Source organism: Orcinus orca, chromosome 14 (genome assembly GCF_937001465.1).
Source record: "Orcinus orca chromosome 14, mOrcOrc1.1, whole genome shotgun sequence".
Classification (NCBI taxonomy): Eukaryota; Metazoa; Chordata; class Mammalia; order Artiodactyla; family Delphinidae; genus Orcinus; species Orcinus orca.
Genome location: NC_064572.1, coordinates 74,058,910 through 74,081,758, shown reverse-complemented (window position 1 = coordinate 74,081,758; position 22,849 = coordinate 74,058,910). Strand labels below are relative to the sequence as shown.

Sequence of the window (22,849 nt, the reverse complement as noted above, 5' to 3'; positions counted from 1 at the left end):
ACCAGGGGTGCACGTGGGATACAGCATGCTTCATAGGGGTGCTGTGACGTGGCATCAGAGGTAGCCCAGGGGCCCCCAGGAAGTCAGTGGAGCCAGTGAACACGTGGGTGCCGGGACCCAAGGAACAGAACCTTCGGCATGTGGGAAGAAACGGGGTTCTTGAACTTTTGAGTTTTGGCATCTAGAAGCTGCAAACCTGAAACGCTGAAAGTAAAAGCAAAGACAGAAAGAAGGGGGTCAGGGGCACCTGGTACCAGTGGGATATAGCAAATGAGCCAGACCCACAGACCCCAAGACCCAGCAGAGCAGGGCCTGATGCTCAGGCTGGGGGCTGAGAGCCGAAGCCCTTTGTGGCCAGAGCTGGGGAAGTCCTCAGGATGGATGTGGGACCACGGGCTCTGCCATTCTGGGCACCAGCAAGACAGAGGATGCGTGTTTAGGAGCCGCTCCCACTGAGAACCAGCAGCATTCCAGACATTGAGCTACTCACTCCCCGCTCACTCATTTCTTTGTTTCCCCAACTAGAAAGTCTACAGAAACTCTTGGGAACAGACCCGGGATGGTGGCTATGACTTCAGGCTGGACGCCATCCCGTTCCAGACCGCCCGGGCATCCAGGGAGATTGCCAGTGACGTAAGACCTCACATTCTCTCCCTCCTCTCTCTCTCTTTCTCTCACTGATAGGTTTTGCTCTGGTTTTCCCAGATCTGTTGAAAGGCAAACCACCGGGAACCAAAACTGAACAAATATTTCAAATGAAAGAAAAAAGTTGGCCTTATTTTTTAGCATCTTAGCCAGAAATTTGGAATTGGGGAGGGTTGTATTCCCACTCCCTCTGTTTTAAGAGAGGTACTCTTAAAGGTTGACACATGTGGACAGTACCTAGAAGTCAATTAACGTATGATTGATTTGTTGACCTTCCATTGAGGGACTATTTTTTTTTAACTGAAGTGCACTGTGATGGGATAGAAAGAGATTGGGTTTCCCCCCTAGATTGGCTTGAGTTCAAATCCTGGCTCAGTCACTTAGGAATTGGCTCTCTGGTCTTGGGCAAGTTGCTTAAATTCTCTGAACTCAAATATCTCCATCTATGAAATAGACATCTAATACTGGTCTCCTAGGATTGATGTAGGGATGAAACCAAAGGGTTCATAGTGTCATGCACAGAACATGACAAAACACGGCCGCTTCCCTTACTGAATAGGAAGATATCATTAACTAGATACGTCATCATTCACGAGTGGCTTGTTACTGGTCCAAAGTGAGATAAATATAGAAATCAAGAGCAAGCATTCAGAAACGTTCTTAGCAATTGGACGTCATGACCTCCAGGCCTGTGACTGGTGGACTTCTCTGGTTGAGCAGAGTAGAGGCCAGTTTTTACGTGTTGTCGAATGTACCTGGTACCACTACATACGGATCCCAGGCAGGAGGACCGCATATTGGACTTTGACAGATTGGAAGTTTTAAAAATCGAAACAAAATGAATCCTGTCCTTCACTATAGATGGTTTGAGGAGCATTGGACTGGGTCCCTGCAAGCTGGAAAGAATCAAAGGATGAGCGGCTACTGAGACAGTGGACACATTTTTCTTGCTGTTGGGTTATTAACCATTACAGCAGCAATGATATCATCAGCCAGCACTCGGTGGGCATGTGAGCCTGCGCCAGACATGAAGCTCAGCCCCACTGAATCCTCTCAGTGTCCCGTGGGGTGGAGGTTCATTCTCCCACTTTATCAGGTGGGGAAACCAAGAAACCAGAGAGGCTCAGTAACTGACCCAAGGCCACACAGCTAGTAGGCAACAGAGGGAGATCCAGACCCCAGGTCTACTTGAATCCAAAGCTGTGCCCTTAACCCACGGTTGAACCTCCTGCTGAGATCCTGAGGACTGGTCCTAGAAGGGAGGTGGGCACCCATGACCCCCCTCTGCATCTCTGACCTGCACTCCCGGTACAGAGAGGCCTTCCTGTGGGACCGGGGCCTGCAGACTGGGTACTGCAGCATCCACGACCACCCGAGGATGAAGCGTTTCCTCAGCGTCAGCAAACTCCAGAGTGACAATGAGTACAGGAAGGACTTCGCCAAGAGTCGGTCCCAGTTCCACAGCCGCCCAGACCAGCCTGGCTTCCTCCAAGCCACGAGGAGCCAGCAGCTGGCCAGCAGCATGTGCCACAGGCAGCCCCTGCCCTAGCCCTCCTGCGACCCAGAGCAGCCGGCCTGAAGCCTGCCGAGAAGGCCCACCAGCTGCAGAGCGATGTGGGCTGCCCTCGCTCCCTGGCCGAGGCCCGGCCTCTGGGGCCTCTTCATAAGAGATGGCCAGAATCCCACATCCCACGTTGCCTTCAGGGAGGACCTGGGCTGAGATAGAACCCAGGAGACCTAACTCAATAGTGCCAGAAGAAATGACAGGAATCGCAACGTACTGAGTCCTTCCTGTGGGCCAGGCTCTGTGCCGAATGCTTTCTGAGCGCCGTGCCACATAGCTCTCACAACCAGCCCATCGCTGCCCCAGTTTACAGATGGGGAACCTGAGGCTTAGAGAGGTGAAGTAACAAACTCAAGATCACGTGGCACATAAGTGGCAGGCCTGGGATCTGAGCCCCATTTGGTCTGATGTGAGAGCACAAGCTGTGGATTGCTGTGCCGTGCTCTTTCCAAGGGATCTTCGTGGTCGCCTGGGCCGTGACCTTTCTCTGGGAGGCAACTGAAACCCAAAAAAGGGAAAGGACTTCCGTAAGGCCACAGAGCAAGTCAACATGGGAGCTCGGCCTTGAGCCAGGTCTCTGACCCTCCACCCCCGTTACAGCCCCATCACTTGAATGGAAAGATGCAGAGGACAGCGTTATGCTGGCCCAGCTCCCAGCACACAGGGTCCTCGATGCCAGGGAGCTGCTGCTTAAGCTGAATTGCCTCCCTTGACGGGGCTTCACGGACAGCATATTCTCCAGGGCAGGCATTTTAAGCCTCCCCCCAAACCCTGCTGACCTATTCCTCTTGCCTCCCTCCTTCCCCCAAGGTTAAGTACAAATCAGACTTGAACCTGACCAGAGGTATTGGCTGGACACCTCCTGGCTCCTACAAAGTGGAAATGGCTCGGCGGGCTGCAGAGCTGGCCAACGCGAGGGGCCTGGGTCTCCGGGGAGCTTACGTGAGTTGCGGGCTGGCTTTCAAGGCCACGGGGGAAAGGCAAACTCATTGTTTCTTTTCAAACTTTATTTTTGGCCAAAGGTCAGCCGGCTCTAAAGACGTGTGAAATGCAGCTCAGGCAAGGCGCCTAATTTCATGGGTCTGAGGTGACCAGGAGGATGACACCCGGGTTAAACTTCCTGCAGGGTTTTCTCTGAAGTCACAGCCATTAGTTCTTCGGAGACAAAACGTGCCAGGGCTACATCAGTAGCAGCCGCAGCAGCCCAGGCTGTGCTGACTGTTTGCTCGTTACGTTCACGGAAGGGGTCAGGGACTCGCTGGCTACAACAGTCTGGGTTTTGAACCCTACTTTGTTCGGAAGAAAGATGCCACGTCTAAATGAGAGACTGGCTTTACTTCTCTCTCTTTCTTGCCTTGAGGATCCTTCTTCTTGGGGAGGACGGAGGAGGGAGAAAGGAAGGGGAGGGCCAGCATTTTAGACAGCTTGTCCTATGGGAGCAGGACAGAAGGTTCGTCTTAACTCAGGGAGGTGTGTTTGATTTCTGCAGGGGGGGCAGGAGGCTGTAGAGACCGGAGATGATCAGAGGGGGGATGTGAACCCAGATGCCACCGAGATTCTTCACGTCAAAAGGAGGAAGGCCCTGCCGTTGTGAGTGGGCGGCGTCCACCTGGGATTCTTGGGAGAGAAGCTGGAGAGGAAGTTTGCACGCCAGGGACATACATGGCTTCAGTTGGGGCCAACTGTGAAAACAGCACCCCAGCCCATGCTCCGATCCTCCTTTATTAAAATAACGACTCTCTGAAAGTGGGTGGAGAATGTTGTGTTTTGGTCCTCTGTCAGATACCTAGAAGTGGGTGGCCCTGTTGCGTGCCTTGAGTGTCTGGGATGAGGAATAAAGATGTAAAGGTGACCCCCACTGACGCTAAGCCGTCTGAAATCTCACATTTGCAAATGTCCGAGGTGAAGGCAGTCGATGAACACTGATTTTCTAGAAGCTACAATTGTTGGAAGGGAAGCAAACATCATATACTTCAGGTTGATTCTCTCATTTCTGGGTTTCCCAGGAAGGAGCCTGAGGAAGTGGCAGCCATGCTGGTCCAGGGCATCCCAGGCTGGGCAGCAGTGGTCTCTGCTTAGAGCCTGCACACTCGGAGGCATCAGGGGCTGTCCACGGCTGCCCGTGAGGCCTCGCCTTGGCTGGGTGTCAAGGAGGATGGGCTGTGAGCTTTGGAAGACACCTCAAAAGCTAGCCTCGCTTTCCATGGTGGCTTTGATCCAAGTCAGGAATTTGGTCACTTGGGTGTAGACTCCTGGCTTCTTCCCACACTCCAGGCCCCAGCTCACGATCCCATAGACGTAGTAGGTACCGTCCTTCTCACAGGTCAGAGGGCCTCCAGAGTCACCCTATGGGAAAAAGACGCAGGAGTCAGCTTTGTGAATAGGAGTACATTCAGAGACAGCCCCACCCTCCGTGAGGGGCTGCCGGGGCGGGGGCGGGGGGATGCCGGGGGGAAGCGGGGAGACTGCTGGCCAGCCCTGGGGAAGGTAGCAACAAGGCTCTTCCAATGCCTCATGTGACGCAGTGCTCTGAAGGGAGAGAAACAAATACTGACCTACGTCCTGAGTCAGTGAGGGCTTCCTGAGTCAGAGAAGCCATGGGGCCGGGGCCCAGTGCCAGGCCCAGCCCTACTTCCTGACCCACCATGACTCTTAGTGATACAGGTATTACAAGGGGCCCTCAACTCCTCACTCCGGCAAGGATCCGGCGGAGGCTGAGAGGTGCCCTGTTTGGATAGCGCCCTTCCAGGGGCCACAAGGGCACACACATGGCAAGGAGGATGGGGCTCAGAGGCAGCGTGACCTTGATGTTTAACATGGTCCATGGAGTTAGATCTGCTGGGCTCCAAACCAGGCTTACTGCCTGCTGGCCAACGGGGCCTCGGTTTCTCACACTGTGAACCGTGGATAGTAACAGAACCCCTGCCCCACCCTGAGGGTCTTGTGAGGACTAATGTTTGTAAAACACATAGAACAGTGCTTGGTTCATATTAACCCCCCAGTTTAGGTGGAGGGGATGATGATGGTCTCTCTCTCTCTCTCTGTCACACACACACACACACACACACACACACACACTGCTGCTTGTGCACCACGACTGGTAGGATTTTTAATGAATTGTCTCTTTCAATCTTAGCCACCATCTGCTGATTTTATGCATACACTCTTCCCATTTTATAGGTTAGACACCTGAGGTTGGAGAATTATTTCGGTGCAGTGGGTTGAATGTTTATGTCCCCCTGCCCCCAAATTCATATGCTGAAGCCTAATCCTCACTGGGATGTTATTAGGAGGTGGGGCTTTGGGGAAGTGATTAGGTCATGAGGGTGGAGACTACATGCATGGTATTAGTGCCCTTATAGAGGAGACTCTAGAGAACTAGCTTTCTCTCTCCACCATGTGAGGACACAATGAGAAGTTGGCAGTCTGCAACCTGGAAGAGGGTCCTCACCAGAACCCGCCCATGCCGGCACCTGATTTCAGACTTCCAGCCTCCAGGACTGTGAGAAATAAATGTCTGATGTTTAAGCCAGCCACCAAGTCTAAGGTAATTTGTCATAGAGGCCTGAGCTGACTAAGCCATTCAGTGATTGATAAAGGTCACAAAGTAAAGGATAGAAGCAGGTTTCAAACCCATGACCATCTGCTTTTAAAGCCTACAAGGGAAGCCCTTGAAATACCTAGGGAATTGAACAATCTGTTTTCTTATTTGTCTTCTAGGGACCTAGGGAAAATCAATGCCATCTGCCCACATACCTCCTTTGATTAGGTGGATATCTGTGGCTCCTTGGGAAGGGGCAGAGGGTCACAGTACAGCCACAAACCCTGGGGAGAGTGACCGTGATTTCCCATCCCCAAAGGGGCTCAAGGCTGGGAGATCATTGTTGGGTCCCTTTGTAGGGAGGAGCTCAGATTTGAATGTGCCCATGCTGGTCCCCCAAAGTCCTCTATGGGGGCTGGTGTCAGGCAGGTTCTAAATTGGCTCTGGCCACAGAGAAGCCACTCAGCCAATTGGTTTATTAGGGTTAAGTCACCCTCCCCCTTCACGCACACACACACACACACACTTAAACCCTAACGGTTAGTCAATATTACTGCGAATTCTCTGGCGTCTCATCTCTCTCCTTCCAAGCACTGGGCTTTGGGACTGTCCCCTGCGTATTGGGATTTGCAGACAAGCCGCCCAGTGCTGAGGCCATTTAAACACAGTGGAGCAAATTCCTGCTCTGCCACTTGCCACCCAGGTGCTATAGGCCAAGATGGTTTCTCTAAGCATCTGTACAGCGGTGATAACGACATCCCCTTCACCAGATGGTTGTGAGAATTAAGTTGGACAATGTGGGCAAAGCGACAGCTGTGGTTATTATGCTGAGTCGTCCTGGTTTGATGTGGACTCAGATTTGCCAGAGGACAGACGTGTCCCCTCTAGCTTAATGGCAAGTGGGTCTCTGAACCCATCTCCCAGCCCAGGGTTCTAAGGGCCCTCTGTGTCCGGTGTAAGGTCCTGTCAGCCCCTCCTTCTTCAAGTACCATTTGGAGTCTCTGACCTGGCAGGAGTCTTGCCCAGGCTTCTGGAGGTTTCCTGCACAAATCATACTGTCATCGATCATGTGGTCATACAGTTGGCGGGAGTTGCACACAGTGTTGCTGATGAGCTTGACCTTGGCGTCCAGGAGCTGGTGGGACCCATCCCCTGAGGGGCAGAGAAAGGAGGTTGCCACTGTAGAGACCAGGCTGGAACCTGCCCCACCAGAAGCCAGCAGCAGTCAGAAGAGGGCCACGAGACCTGAGCTTGGCAGGAAAGGTTTTTACGGGAGATGGGCAGAGCAGCCTCATCTTTCAGGGCTGGGGACTCTTTGCTTTCAGCCTTCACGATGGTTCTACAGACCTTCGATGCTGTGCTTATCCCATGCAGCAGAATCATTTATGCCCTCCTCTGTCTCCCCAGCTAGACGGTGAGGTTGGGCAAGCAGGGATGGTGTCTTAAACCTATTTTTAATTTCCCATGCCTGACAGAGGGCTGCACGTAGTAGAGACTTCATGACACTTGAAGTGCCCTCGTTGATCACCTAGAGTGCCTGCTTCCCAGAGCAGACGTTTCCTTGCCTAAAGAACCTCTGTTCTTCTCAATCTGCTCTCGTCAGCACGATGATGCTGAAAGGTTTACATGGACTCCAGTGAAGTTAGCTACAAAAAGGTTTCCTGGTTAACCCTAAATCTAATTATCTATCAGAAATCTTCTTTCCCAGAAGCCTTCTGACAAATGTGTATATTACATTTCACTTTCTTCATGAATATGGGCCTATTTAAAGTGATTCTTGCTTTCCATTATTTGGAACAAGATTTGGGGGGAAGAGAAATCTATTTTGAGTATTTGAGAGAGACTTGATATACACTTCTGAATTTCATATGTGAGAGGATGTAACCTTGTCAGTACTATGAGAAAAGTAGCCCTTTGTTTACTTTTTAAGATCAGACCAAATCCTAGAGATAAATCAATAGCTTGATTTAACAAAAATTTGTAGAATACTACTATGTAGAGAGCCTTGACCAAAGCACAGTAGTAGAGTCAAAGGTGAATGAAACCTGACCCCTGCCCTCCAGGGGCTGACTTAATGAATATCTCTGGAGAATTCTATCATCTCTTGTTATCATGATTCCAAACCTAGGATGTTATTGGGAAACTGAAACTCAGCTGTCCAAGTCAAGTGACAAAGCCAAGAACCTAATACAAGTCTGTCTGACTCCAAAATCCATCTTCTTTCTAATTTATCCTCTTTCCAATGTACCTAGGAAAGGAAAAAGTTCTCCATGGATACAGGATCAAGGCTTGTTGAAAGTCAAAGATCTAAGGGTTGGGGCCAAGGACAGATATGGAGATCAGAGAAGACTCCGTGAAGGTGATGAGATTTAACTGGAGCTTGAGAGATGGGGCAATCTCTTTCTCTGGTTTATACATTTTGAATATAACACTGATATCTAGTTCAGGAGGGCAGTTGAGTGTAACCCTTTCTTGTCTGGTGGATGTAACTCACCTGGGCCTCAGGAGAATGCATGGCCAGACTCACCTGTTTCTGTAACACCCCAGCCGGAGATGTGACACTCAGTCCCAGGGGGAAAGGGACCATCAGGCAAACATACAGTTTTCACATATTTGGATTCCAGAGCACAGTGACCGTCCACTGGCTTTAGCTTGAGCAAAGCTAGGTAGAGAAAGGGGAAATGGGCAGTGACATCCTCTCTGTCAAAGAAGCATCAGCTTCAACTTGATTGGAAGGTGGACCTAGCAAAGCCCCATTCCCAATACCTAAAAGAACTCTCCCTTGGTCATTTCATTCTTTTAACTTTCAATTCGGAGGAGTAATAACACTTCAGGCTGAGTTTTAAATTACTTCTAATCCTTTTTTTAAAAAACAGGCTTTAAGGGGGAAAAAACGATATTGAGGAAGCAGAAAGAATGAGAGGTCTGTGAATGGAGAAATAGGGGACAGAACTAAGCAGGAGGCAGATCGAGTACGTCATTGCCTACCAGGTGCCAGGTGTGCATGGGGATACATGAACATCACGTCACTTAGCACACAGGAAGTGGAGACTGTACATCAGTGTGCCCGTTTTACAGCAGAGGGAATTGAAGCTCAGCCAGCTGTTAATTCAAGGCTGAGCTCTCGCCACAACGCAACGTTCCTAGCATCTCTTCCCCTCAATTTAAGAACTTGTGCACATTTATCTGCAACGCTAACACAGACCTTGAAGAACTAAAAAACTCTGGAATAAATGCTCTACCTTACAGGGTCTATGAGGGACCAAGAAGGCAAGAGCACCTTCTAGAACCAAACCTCAGCTTTCCATCAGTAGAGAAACCCACCCAGGGCAAGACCCATGGGAAAGCCACGATAGAGGAGACTTGCCAATGTCGTTGTAGGGAATGTCATCTCTTTCGTCATAGTGGCTGTACTTGAGTATCTTCTCCACCCCAAAGCTCTGCTCGTGGAATTCTGTCTTCTTCAGGTCCTGGTCCCCTAGCACCACTTTTAGATATTTGGCTTTTAAGCTACAAGGGAAAGTAAGATGATCAGGAACTAGCCCTGGAATTTGAGAGCCTGGAGCCACACCCTGGCTCTGCTCCTGGTCAGCTGTGTGACCTTTGACAGATGAGCTGACCTGCTCACACCTCAGCATCCCCATCTGTAATCACGGTCTTGCTAAAGAACTCTCCTGCTCGTCTTTAAGTAGCTAGTTCTGAGGCTTCCATGTCATTACACATGTAATGCACGTGGTGAGCATTGTACACACGGGAGCTCTCTTCTATCTGGTGGTAAGGAAACATCCTTTTGCCCTTGGAGCAAGATCCAACCCCCAGGTCCTGCCAGAGTTGCCAAGATGCTGCTCAGATGGGGAGAGAAGAACACCCCTGGAGACTGCAGCCACCCTAACCTCTGCTCCCAGCAGGCACCTACTCGGTGCAGTGGGCGGCAGTCAGCACCCAGCAGGGGTGGATCAACGTCCCCCCACAGAAATGGCCCTGGGGCATGGAGATGGTCAGTCGCAACGAGGTCTGCAGGGACGCCTGCCATGGGTGCTTGCCCGCTGTGCTCTTAAAGCCGCCGTAGATCCTCTTGACCGTCCTGTCTGCTGTCTCAGTCCTCCCGCATGAGTCAAACTCGGGAAGTTTGGTCAGGGGCTCTGCGTGGGCAACATCTGTGAAGCACAAGAAAAATAAAGCACACTTCTCACCCTCCCTACAGATCCTCAGAAGGCCCTTGTCAGAGGCATGGCTCTGCATCCGGAAGCTTAACTAGTGTCCAGAGCTAAGAGACTATACTGGTGCATATAGGATAGGCACGTGTGCAGTTAGCATTTGTGGAATACATTGATGAATACAAAGCGAGTCTATAGGATTAATGATGAAGATGTTGCTTTTTCCTTCTTATTCTGACATGTAGACAGACATATAAAAAATGTTTATCACTTATACGTGGAATCTAAAAAATACAACCGATTAGTGAATGTGACAAAAAAGAGAAGCAGACTCACAGATATAGAGAACAAATTAGTGGTTAGCAGTGGGGAGACAGAAGGAGGGAGGGGCAAGACAGGGGTAGGGATTAAGAGGTATGAACTATCAGGTATAAAATAAGCTACAAGGATATATTATACAACGGGGGAATATAGCCAATATTTTATAACTATAAATGTAGTACAACCTTTAAAAATTGTGAGTCACTGTAGTGTACACCTATAACTTACATAATATTGTACAGCAAATATACTTCAATAAAAAATGTGTGTATAGATATATAAATCCATCTCTGGGTATGTATTTAACTATTTGTTAATGCACACATATATTCTGGAGGCTTTTTTGGTGCCTGGGGGAAGATATTCAGATGAAATAGAGCGGGGGAGAGAAGACATTTGCACACATAACTGTCATGCAAAGGGGAGAGCAGCAAGTGTTGCATGGATGGTGCCCAATCTATTCCATGCAGTTTGTAAGAAGGGAGAGGTAACATTTCACTTGGTAAATGTTGGAGGACTTCCTGGAGGAGTGGTTACTTGGGTTGATTCTCAAAGAATGGTTGGATATGAACAAGAGCGGGTATGGGACACAGTATTACAGACAGAGGTGACCATAAGAGCAAAGGTACAGAAATGAAACTGTCCAGGGAAGTAATTCCATTGAGCAGAGGAAGGGTGCATTGCTTCAGACGTGGGTGGAGAGGTGGGCTAAGGCAGCGAGGCAGGAAGACTGTGAGGCTGGAATTCAGTCCATGCTGTGTCCTGAGAGGCTGTGGAGACCCAGCCACCATTTGATCACCACTGTACACCGAAGGCCTGGCATAGCGCCTGGCATCCAGCAAGCAATCGTTCAATATTTGCTGAGTGCACTGACTGGGAGTCAGGAAGCCTGAGTCTACAAACGTATCCAAGTCTGCTCGACCTCCCGAGAGGGGAGCAGAGGATTGGGCAGTTGGGTTGCCACTGGGATGGCAAATGGTAAAGCAGGAGGTGTGGAAGGACAGGGGTAGGACAGAGAGGGAGTTCCAGGAACATCTTTCTATGGCTCTGCAACCTCCCCACTACCCGGGCCTCCAGACAGCCACAGACTTACCCAGGGCTGAGCAGGCGGGGACATCACAGTACTCCCATTTCAACTTTGCATTGTTTAATTTAAAGAAACACCAGGGCTTTTTGTCTCCATCTGGGTTTCTAAAATTAAAAAAAAAAAACAAAGTAAGCTGGAGTCAAGGCTTGGTAAACTCGCTGGACCTCATTAAAAGTCCTTTGAGTAAGAGAGCACCAAGCTCTTGCATCCCCCTGGGACCACATTCCATTCCATTCCTCCAACAGGTTAGCAAACCTTGACATATTAGGGTGGTTATAGTTTGGGGGCCAAATCTTAACTTCCAGAGGAGAATCTCAATAACCAGGGAGTAGTTCACGAGCTTTGTGCCAGATCCACGGGACATAGTACATTGTTTGTAGGAAAATAAATGAGATCCCTGTTGAAGATCCTTCTTTGTCAGGAAAGTGAAATAACTACAGAAACATGGTAAGAGTAGGGCTCCGCTGCCCGAGCCTTCAAGTTCTGTGCGTGGGAATTCTCTGAGAGCCGCTGCTGGGGGTCACCCTGAAGAGTCCCATGGAGGGGGCAGCTCAAGGTAAGTGAAAGTAGAAGGAAACTTGTGTCTTGTGCTAGGGAAGTCCTCTTGCTTAATGGAACCAGTTTAAAGCCATACAAAAAATCTCTGTTTCTATATGCAGACCATGCATGTCCTTGGCCTTGGTTAGACAATGAGCTGTGGAAGGAAGCCAACAGGATAGTCAGGAAGACGGGGAAGAAGGTACCAGTCATCACCAGGGATAGAAATGGCATTATTCTTATTTGGGAAAACCTGCACATCCTTGTGTCAGAGACCGTCATGCTAACCAAACATTCCATTTTCCGTTTATCCCTTTGAAGTTCCATTTATCCCTTAAAGTTATGTGAGACTATATGACTATTTCTGACCAATGAAACATGTGTGGTAAGATGATGTGTCACTTCTAGGCTGAGGTAGTAAAAATCTCACGCTCCATGTTCCAGTCTCTCCTTCCCCTTCCTGTGTATTTGAGTAACTAAGTGAAGCTAAGAATACCCCCTACTTCCACACCCAACCTACGTGACTCGCGTAGCATTAATGGGAAATTAACATTGATGTGTTCAAGCCACTGGGATTTGGGGGTTGTTCATTACAGCAGCATAACCTAACCTAGCCTGAGTTGGAAAATCTTCCTAGAGGGAAAGCTGATGAGTTTCAGTGTTCCGTTCCAACATTTCGAAGCTGGCCCAGGAGAACTAGGAGCAGAGGGGAGGGACAAACAGATCCTTCCATTGACAAGTGGCCAAGGCGGAGGACAGGGAGGATGGTAAGCTTTACCTGCAGAAGTTGTGCTCCCCAATCCCATGGGCCTCAGCGTCCTCCATGAACATGTTGTAATTCTCCTTCAAGAGGAGATGCGAGTTCCAGTAAAGGCACGAGTGCTGGTTGATTGTCTTACTCACTTTCCCTCGGTAAGAGTAGCCATCGCCAACATAGCAGTCATCAGGACCTTGGAGAGAGCAGTTGGGACTGTGAGAACTGAGACCAGCTGGTGTGCCGTGCCTGGAAAGGACTTGGCAGGTGTATCAGGTGGTGAGAGGATTGGGCCTGAATACTGATCACCCTGAGGTCTCACTACGAGTTCCCAGAAATAAGGTGGTTTGAACGCTCCACATTCAACCCAGCTTAAAAACAAGGAATATCATGGGGGTGGGGGTGAGAGCTGAGTTCTTTAATTTGGGCTCAAACAAGAACCAGTGGTAGGTAGGTTGAGGCCCAAGGATACCCAGGAGTGTTTGACTTGCCCGCACTATATCCCAGTTTATGACTTCCTCTACATGGAGCCAGACATACCCTACGCCCTTAGGTTGGAAGGCCAAGGCAATAGCAGAGCTTGGGAATTGACTTGAACCCTGTTCTGGCAATAAAATGCAAACAGATAAAGGAGTCCAGAGGCCTCACACATGTCCCTGAGTTTCTGATGAAGTGGTGCTATAGACCCATACCTATTTCACAGAGTTTCCCCTTGAACTGGTCAGGACAGGTGCAGGTGAACTTGGATCTCCGCCTATGCCGGGAGCAGGTGCCACCATTTTGGCAGGGATTTGGCCTGCATGCAGGAACCGCTGTGAACACAGGAAGTGGGTCCAGGAAGGCTCTTTAGAAGGAGTTGCAGCTACATTTGAGCTGATGAGGAGGTATTGGTGGCACTTTTCTGGTGTCCATCCTTTCACAAAAATGGGTCACCAAAGGGGAAAGAGAGACCCACTGACATGCAAGAAAACACACACAGACCTTAAGAACATAAGCAAACATGGATGAAGCAATATGATGGAGGCCAGCAAAAAAGAGTCTATAAGTAGATGGGTCACTCAGTAAGGAAAAACAAGATGCATAGACTGAGCAGGAACTTGGGGGCCAGTCTGAGCTAGGTTGAAACTTAGCTCTGCCTCTTGACAGCTGAGTGACCATAAGCAAGTTAGCTAACCTCTCTGAACTTCAATTTCTTCACCTGTAAAACTGTTTCTTGTAGTGTTTGGGGGACAATGTGAGAGAGAATGTAAATCTCCTGGGACAATGCCTGACTCATAGCAGTGAATAAATATACATGGCCCATTCTAGGAAAAGACCAGGGCTTACTTCCTAGATGAAATGAGTTTCAAGATGATTATTTTTTGTTGGGAAGAGACACAGACCAGTCAATTCTCACTGGACTTTCCAGAGGTAATGAATCTTAAAACGTCCTAATTAAAAGGGCCATCTTGGATGCCACCAAAACATTGGATGTATCTGGACTTCCACACAGGAGGATATTGACATCCCAGGCACAAGCCACGGTAGAGAGAGCTTAGCATAGAAGAGGCCTCCAGCACTTACCTGTGGAGCAGTCTTCACCCCTGTAAGGGTGTTTACAGGCACAGCGGTAGTAAGGAGAACTCTGAGTAATGAGACAGTCTCCTCGGCCACATGGGTTGTTCTTGCATTTGTTTTGCACTGTAGGAGATCAATAGAGAAGTAGGGACAAAGTACAGGACATTATTTGGGGCACATTTTACTTTGAGAAGTACCTGTACAGTACAATGTTTGGGAGGGGAGTGCGGGGGTGTGGGGAGAGGTGGTGTTGGTGACTGATAGAGCATGTGCCCCCTGTCCATGGTTCTGAAACATCATGCTACCCACCTAGACAAGGCTTCTCTCTTATCCTTGGGTCGTGGATGATTGCTTCCCAGTTCCTTATGAGTTTCTAGGGCTCATAGTCTTTATTATGCTATTTTTATAAACACCCTGATAATTTTTACACCTTCAGAAAAGTGGAGCTGCAATTTGAGTTTCTCCATTGTATAGCTGATTTTATATTCCATTTACAATTTTGTCATTCTTCCAAGAAGTTGAGGGATAAACCCAGTAACTATGTTTGTGCCTGATATCCCAAACCATTCTGAAAATTTTATTGAAAGATGTTGTAGGATTGAAAATGGTAGGAATAACTGAAGAGGGCACAGAGAAAACAAGTCAACCATAAAACCCTCACTTCCTCCCTCACCCCACTTAGATGGTTGCTAGATGCGACAGAGTCCAGGTTCTCTCTAGGGGTGCAATTAGCCTGTAAGAATTCTATTCCCAATACCTTATTACATAGCCTCATGTTATGCCCACAAGAGGTCACTAAGAGTGGACACACCTTTTATCAGAGTCTCCACGAGTGAGGATGGCAGGAAGAGAGAGCGTGGGGCTGGGAGTCAGGCATCAGGTCTCTAATTTCTGCTCTTCTCTTAATTAGCTGTGTAACCACGAGCAAGTCCCCTGTACACTCTGGGCTCCCTTTCTCTAACAAGGTTGAGCCTTATGTGCCCTGAGAGCCTTCCTGCTCTTGTATATGAACAACATTTCTCTGTTGAAGTTGGTCTAAACACTCTTGGTCAGAACCCAGCTATTATCTCCTCTTACCCTCAATCTTCTCATCTGTGGAATGGACATACTAGTCCTATCTAACATGTAAGGGTGAGGACTCAGTGAGATGCTGCCTGTGACCATGCTGAGGAATCTATTATGCATAACATAATATGTGTGATTGTCAGCCTTTTCACGGGACTACTGAACCCTTCTTTACCCCCTAGAATTGGAGGAGAAACTGCCTCTTGTTCAATATGGAGGGAAGATTGGATCTAGTGAAGGTCCACTCACCATTCTGACACCTGTTTCCAGAGAAAGGGGCTGGACAGCTGCAGGTGAATGTGGCCCCGCTGATGAGGCAGTCCCCACCATGTGCACAGGGGTTGGACAGGCATGGATCTAAAACACGTGGGCGGAAGTCAATGTTGCAATGAACAGCAGGCAAGAAGCCCCCTGTCTGCTCACTGAATTTCCATCTCCCACCCCAAATGAGAGAGGAACTGCCTAGCCAGTGATTGGGGAAAGGGGGAAACATGCATTGACCTTAAAGAGCCGGGAAAACTGCCATGACAAGACCAGAGGGAGGGATTCAGGTTAGTAAGAGGAGAGGCAAGAAGGAATCGTGACTGTCTCCCTCAGCCTGGCTTTGGATGGGGCCTTTCTCGTTGAGTAACTCCCCTTTCCCGTCATCAGTGTCTCTCTCCTCCCAGGCTCGCTGGGAGTGCCACGGGGTCTGTCTCTGATGCCGAAGGCATTTCACAAGCCTGAAGACCTCCCCTACTCCCAGTGCCCAGGGGTGGAGGTCAGGAGTGGGGAACGAAATCCCACCCCTAATGAAACACAAGCTTTCTGAACATCAGGAAAGAAGACCAAAGGCAAGAGGGGGACAGAAGAATTGACGGCGAGGAGGAAATGACCCAGTGGCCTTCATCTTTCTTCAACTACTTGTTCAGTTAGATTTTGTCATATTTCATCTGTGCCTTTGGCTTTTCATGGTTGTCTGAATGGATCTTCCCTTGGGGAATTCTTTATCCTTCTGTTCACACACATTGTTCTTTGGTTCAGGAACTAGGATCCCTGGGCCTGGCTCTTGTTTTGATGGTCCCTTCTGATGTTCCCCTGATGCCCCGTATCTTGGCCCTGCCTTCCAGGCCACTTCGCAGTTACACAGCTTTTATTCCAGCTGCTAAGTGCTTTCCATTACTTCTACTGATTTAGTCACATGGCTTTGCTTAGGCCCAGCTTCTCATTTTCCTTTCTGTCTCAAGAAGCCACAAAAACAAAAACAAACGTGGCCGAAGCACACATGTGTGAGCGCGTGCACACACACACACACACACACACAACTGTGCAAATCTTCTGAAGAGTGAAAAGAGAAAAAAAAAAAACAGCACAGCACAATGGCAAATTTGTGAATGCTACAGTTTGAAGCCTAATGCTAAGACAGACTCTTCTGCATAATTAGGACTACCTGTCATGAAAGCTCTGGGGATGATTTTGAACATGACTCTAACCCACAGTGTCGGGAGAGCTAGATGATGATGCATAACTTGCTGAGTGACCTTGGCTAAGTCAGCTCCTCTCTTGGCCTCACTTGCTTCACCTGTCATTTGAAAGTGGGAGAGATGGTCTCTAAGAACCTCCCCAGTATTCATAGTATGTAATTCTAACTGAATAAAAGCCAGTCTAAATAATTTTGTAATACCTATTTTATGATGCTGGTCAGAGAGTAAGAGAAGAGAGAGCCCTTGCATGTGGTCACACATAAACTCCCCTCCAGGTGCGCTGCTCTCCTCCCAGGAGGACCCCCCCAAACAGCTCTGGTACCTACCGTCCTCCGCGTAGTACCAGTCAGGATTCTCGGGATGGCCTAGAGCACTGCTGGCATTCCCCTCCTGGTCGTAATACTCTTGGCTGTACTCATAGTGGTCTAGAGTCCAATCTACAGATGTGGGAACAGGACAGAAGCAACCCTAGTCATCAGACCTAAAGAAGTCACCATTTTATTTCACTGAAAACCGCCTTTCCCAAAGATTTCTAGGTCCTGAAGGAGGGTTCATGTGTCTTTCCAGCTCCTGACGCTGACGGGGCAGATGGAAGGGGTCGGGCACCGTGAGTTTTCATTTGAGGGGGCTGTCATGACCCAGTGAGCCAGCACTGGCATTTGGCAGGGTCAAGAGCACGTGATTGGAAATGGCTTTTCACTAACCGTGACCTTGGACAAGCCAACTGTATCCTCCGTGCCTCAGTTTTCTCACCTGTAAAGAGCAGGAAGATGACTGGGGCGCAGGGAGTCTCCAAGGTCCTGTATGAGATCTGCCCAGGGTCAGATCCAGTGGCACTTGGGTGCCTTGTTGGGTGGTTCTGTGAATGAAGTTTCTCAGTGGGACTTTACCAGTCACCTTAGCTGAATAAAGTCAAAGAAACTTGTCACTTTTCTTTCAGCTTCAGCATCAAACTACTCCCGAGTTATTTACATAGAATCATCGTAACTGTTAATATTTACTGAGTCTTTACTACGTACCAGGCTCTGGACTAAGCATTTTACATGAACCACCCCATTCCATTCTCATAAAAATCTAGATGTATTATTATCTCTACTTTAAGCTTAGAAACCTGAGGCTCAAAGAGGTTAAGTAACTTGTCCAAGGTCACATAGCTAATAAATGACAGCATAGGAACTAAGGCAGTTTATTTCCATATATCCCTTAAATTGCACACTCTCAACTGCTTCAGCGGGCCTCTCATACTGCCTCAGATAATTCAGTTACCCTTGGGAAAGGGGTCCTGTCATTCCCGTTGCATATCCAGCCTGCTAATTAGGGATTGTCCAAGGACAGCCTTGAGAAGGTTCACGGATCTTGCCTACTGAAAGAAAGGGCAGTATATGGCGTTGCCCTTGGTTGTAAACCTTACACTAGACCAATCCACTAGGAAAAGCAGGTGTGTGTAAGCCTGGACTCAAGCTCTTTGTTGTCTGGGGCCTTGGAAGATGCTGATCGCTCTGTGGCTGAAGGAGAGGAGTTTGGGATTTGAAGAAGGTTGGGTTGACTTTGCTCTCTCCAGCTGGCAGGAGTATGGCAAGTCAGCAAGTTGAAGCTGTAAGGAAGCTGTCCAGAGATGCATATGTTAATGAGGCAGGAGCAAATGCAGATAGCCGACTTGAAAAGGCGCTCCCACGGAGCCACAGCGATGGCCCGGAGGATGGGACCTTACCTACGCCCGATTATCAACCACATTATCTTATTCGTCTCTCAGTCATTCCCTTATCGTCTTTATCTCTTTGGCTTTTGAAAAATCGACTTTTGCACAATGGCTGTTTCATATTTCCCATTAAAATGGAACTACCTTTTTATTTCCTTTTTGAATACGCCAACTCTGGTTCCTTGCCAAAGTTTCACCTCATTTAATCACAGTGTCAAGTCAAGACTCCCTTTGCCTCCTCATTATTTCTCCCGAGCTGCTTTTCCCCACTATGAAAATGCTCTCAGAGGAGGCCACCTTTCCAGGCATGAGGATCTAGGTTGAAGATAAGGCCATTGTCTTCCTGGAGCAAATAAAGTTTCTTTCCATCTAGCATGATAAAGCAGAGAAAGGGTGAGAAAGTAAGGGGAAAAAAATGTTTTTCTGAGTTTGACATGAAAGATTTCAAACTGACATTTGGAAGAGACAATGAGTTTGGTAATGAGATGATTGCCCCATTTCTTTCTTTCTTTTTTCTTTGGAGAATTGATTTTTGTTTTTCCAACAGGTGTTTATAGATAAGCGCCTTTGAATCGCTCCTGTAATTTCTCCCATCACCCCCACAAGTCGAGGGTCAGACTGGATAATCTTGGTTAGACCGTTAAGAATCATTTCTTTTGCAGATATTTGGAAATGAGGGAAGGTTTTTCATAAAGATGGAATGGTATGATTTTTCCAGGTGACAGAGGATGGATGAAATGTCTGTTGGAGGGTTTTGATTTGAATCCAGCCCTATTTACAAGGTCTGTTCACCTCTTAGTGAAGCTAAGGAGGGAATAAAACACATAGACTTTGAGTTACATTCCTGCCAAGTGAGGCATTAAGTCCCTGCTATTCTCCAGGGTCCAGGGCCCTTGGTTGAGGTGGGATAGAAGCAGCAGAGGCTCAGTGGCCCCAGATTGCCAGAAGCCATCAGTTGGAAGACTGTGCAAGGGAAGGCCAAGATCCTTGACATTTGGGGTGGGTTGCGATATGTTTTGAAAATGCTTTTTAGAAGAGTCACCTGGGAGGGTTTCTCTACCTCCAAACGTAAAGCTTGTTTTGTCTTTTCTATTCTATTGGTAGTTCATCCCATTGCCTATGTAAGAAACATGTATTGTGCACCTACAGTGGGACAAGTATTATGCCAGGTGCAGGAAGGCTTTGGGAACAATGGAGAATTATACAAAAAAGAGTGGGATGTGGCCTCCAGTCAAAGGAGCCTCAAATCCGGGGTGGATGGGGGAAGAAAGCCAGCCAAGGAAGGAGATGAAAGGATAGTGAAGAGGCAGGGGAGCTGGATGTGGCCAAGTCTAGCTGACAGCCTCAAGTTCCACATTGGTACTCCGGTGTGCTTTGAGCCAATCTGATGAAATAAATGAGACCTGATTCTTCACCTCTCCCTGTGGCCATGCTTATTGCAATGTGCCTTTGCAGCTCGTCTCACCAAAAGATGGAGTCACAAATCAATAAAATTAGAAATGAAAAAGGAGAAGTTACAACAGACACCACAGAATTACAAAGCATGCTAAGAGACTACTACAAGCAACTCTATGCCAATAAAATGGACAACCTGGAAGAAATGGACAAATTCTTAGAAAAGTATAACCTTCCAAGACTGAACCAGGAAGAAATAGAAAATACAAACAGACCAACCAATCGCAAGTAATGAAATTGAAACTGTGATTAAAAATCTTCCAACAAACAAAAGTCCAGGACCAGATGGCTTCACAGGTGAATTCTATCAAACATTTAAAGAGCTAACACCCATCCTTCTCAAACTCTTCCCAAAAATTGCAGAGGAAGGAACACTCCCAAACTCATTCTATGAGGTCACCATCAGCCTGATACCAAAACCAGACAAAGATATTACAAAAAAAGAAAATTACAGACCAATATCACTGATGAATATAGATACAAAAATCCTCAACAAAATACTAGTAAACGGAATCCAACAACACATTAAAAGGCTCATACACCATGATCAAGTGGGATTTATCCCAGGGATGCAAGGATTCTTCAATATATGGAAATCAATCAATGTGATACACCATATTAACAAATTAAAGAATAAAAACCATATGATCATCTCAATAGATGCAGAAAAATCTTTTGACAAAATTCAACACCTACTTATGATAAAAACTCTCCAGAAAATGGGCATAGAGGGAACCTACATCAACATAATAAAGGCCATATATGAAAAACCCACAGCCAACATCGTTCTCAATGGGGAAAAACTGAAAACATTTCCTCTAAGATCAGGAACAAGGCAAGGATGTCCACTCTTGTCACTATTATTCAACATAGTTTTGGAAGTTCTAGCCATGGCAATCAGAGAAGAAAAAGAGATACAAATTGGAAAAGAAGAAGTAAAACTGTCACTGTGTGCAGATGACATGATACTATACATAGAGAATCCTAAAGATGCTACCAGAAAACTACTAGAGCTAATCAATGAATTTGGTAAAGTTGCAGGATACAAAATTAATGCACAGAAATCTCTTGCATTCCTATACACTAATGATGAAAAATCTGATAGAGAAATTAAGGAAACACTCCCATTTACCATTGCAACAAAAAGAATAAAATACCTAGGAGTAAACCTACCTAGGGAGACAAAAGACCTGTATGCAGAAAACTATAAGATACTGATGAAAAAATTAAAGATGTTACCAACAGATGGAGGGATATACCATGTTCTTGGATTGGAAGAATCAATATTGTGAAAATGACTATACTACCCAAAGCAATCTACAGATTCAATGCAATCCCTATCAAATTACCAATGGCATTTTTTTACAGAACTAGAACAAAAAATCTTAAAATTTGTATGGAGACACAAAAGACCCCAAATAGCCAAAGCAATCTTGAGGGAAAAACATGGAGCTGGAGGAGTCAGACTCCCTGACTTCAGACTATACTACAAAGCTACAGTAATCAAGACAATATGGTACTGGCACAAAAACAGAAATATAGATCAACAGAACAGGATAGAAAGCCCAGAGATAAACCCACGCACTTATGGTCAACTAATCTATGACAAAGGAGGCAAGGATATACAATGGAGAAAGACAGTCTCTTCAATAAGTGGTGCTGGGAAAACTGGACAGCTACATGTAAAAGAATGAAATTAGAACACTCCCTAACAGCATACACAAAAATAAACTCAAAATGGATTAGAGACCTAAATGTAAGACCAGACACTATAAAACTCTTACAGGAAAACATAGGAAGAACACTCTTTGACATAAATCACAGCAAGATCTTTTTTGATCCACCTCCTAGAGTAATGGAAATAAAAACAAAAATAAACAAATGGGACCTAATGAAACGTAAAAGCTTTTGCAAAGCAAAGGAAACTACAAACAAGACGAGAAGACAACCCTCAGAATGGGAGAAAATATTTGCAAACAAATCAATGGACAAAGGCTTAATCTCCAAAATATATAAACAGCTCATGCAGCTCAATATTATAAAAACAAACAACCCAATCCAAAAATTGGCAGAAGACCTAAATAGACATTTCTCCAATGAAGATATACAGATTGCCAACAAACATATGAAAGAATGCTCAACAGCACTAATCATTAGAGAAATGCAGATCAAAACTACAATGAGGTATCACCTCACACCAGTCAGAATGGCCATCATCAAAAAATCTACAAACAGTAAATGCTGGAGAGGGTGTGGAGAAAAGGGAACCCTCTTGCACTGTTGGTGGGAATGTAAATTGATACAGCCACCATGGAGAACGGTATGGAGGTTCCTTAAAAAACTAAAAATAGGCCTTCCCTGGTGGCGCAGTGGTTGAGAGTCCGCCTGCCGATGCAGGGGACACGGGCTCGTGCCCCAGTCTGGGAAGATCCCACATGCCGTGGAGCGGCTGGGCCCAGGAGCCATGGCGACTGACCTGCGTGTCCGGAGCCTGCGCTCCACAACGGGAGAGGCCACAGCAGTGAGAGGCCCGCGTACTGCGCAAAAAAAACCCAAAAACTAAAAATAGAATTACCATATGACCCATCAATCCCACTACTGGGCATATACCCAGAGAAAACCATAATTCAAAAAGACACATGCACCCCAGTGTTCATTGCAGCACTATTTACAATAGCCAAGTCATGGAAGCAGCGTAAATGCCCATCGACAGACGAATGGATAAAGAAGAGGTGGTACATATATGCAATGGAATATTACTCAGCCATAAAAAGGAACGAAATTGGGTCATTTGTAGAGACGTGGATGGATCTAGAGACTGTCATACAGAGTGAAGTAACTCAGAAAGAGAAAAACAAATATCGTATATTAACGCATATATATGGAATGTAGAAAAATGATACAGATGAACCGGTTTGCAGGGCAGAAGTTGAGACACAGATGTGGAAAACAAACATATGGACACCAAGGGGGGAAAGTGGCGTGGGGGATGGTGGTGGTGGGA

General features: G+C 47.1%; 2 protein-coding genes and 1 pseudogene across 9 annotated transcripts in view; 2 read left to right on the top strand and 1 right to left on the bottom strand.

Moving 5' to 3' along the window:
- The window catches only part of LOC101287605 (nebulin-related-anchoring protein), a 74,619-nt gene extending 70,664 nt beyond the window's left edge, over positions 1 to 3,955 (top strand). For 7 of the 8 annotated variants that reach the window (XM_049697028.1, XM_049697033.1, XM_049697032.1 and 4 more), the window contains 3 exons: positions 526 to 633; positions 3,020 to 3,151; positions 3,699 to 3,955. In XM_049697028.1, the coding sequence (XP_049552985.1) occupies positions 526 to 633; positions 3,020 to 3,151; positions 3,699 to 3,803 (345 nt within the window). In that variant the 3' untranslated portion in view covers positions 3,804 to 3,955. The remainder of the gene's footprint in view (positions 1 to 525; positions 634 to 3,019; positions 3,152 to 3,698) is intronic. The other variant, XM_049697034.1, reaches the window with a different exon arrangement.
- On the top strand, positions 850 to 3,076 carry LOC125961008 (nebulin-related-anchoring protein-like; annotated as a pseudogene).
- HABP2 (hyaluronan binding protein 2) overlaps positions 3,202 to 22,849 on the bottom strand; it is a 37,203-nt gene continuing 17,555 nt past the window's right edge. The window contains exons 3-13 of the mRNA XM_004265825.3: positions 17,018 to 17,128; positions 15,478 to 15,585; positions 14,170 to 14,286; positions 13,299 to 13,418; positions 12,631 to 12,802; positions 11,322 to 11,419; positions 9,667 to 9,907; positions 9,118 to 9,260; positions 8,278 to 8,412; positions 6,757 to 6,902; positions 3,202 to 4,555 (exon numbers count right to left, since the gene is read on the bottom strand). Coding sequence (XP_004265873.1) covers positions 4,391 to 4,555; positions 6,757 to 6,902; positions 8,278 to 8,412; positions 9,118 to 9,260; positions 9,667 to 9,907; positions 11,322 to 11,419; positions 12,631 to 12,802; positions 13,299 to 13,418; positions 14,170 to 14,286; positions 15,478 to 15,585; positions 17,018 to 17,128 — 1,556 coding nt within the window. The 3' untranslated portion in view covers positions 3,202 to 4,390. The remainder of the gene's footprint in view (positions 4,556 to 6,756; positions 6,903 to 8,277; positions 8,413 to 9,117; positions 9,261 to 9,666; positions 9,908 to 11,321; positions 11,420 to 12,630; positions 12,803 to 13,298; positions 13,419 to 14,169; positions 14,287 to 15,477; positions 15,586 to 17,017; positions 17,129 to 22,849) is intronic.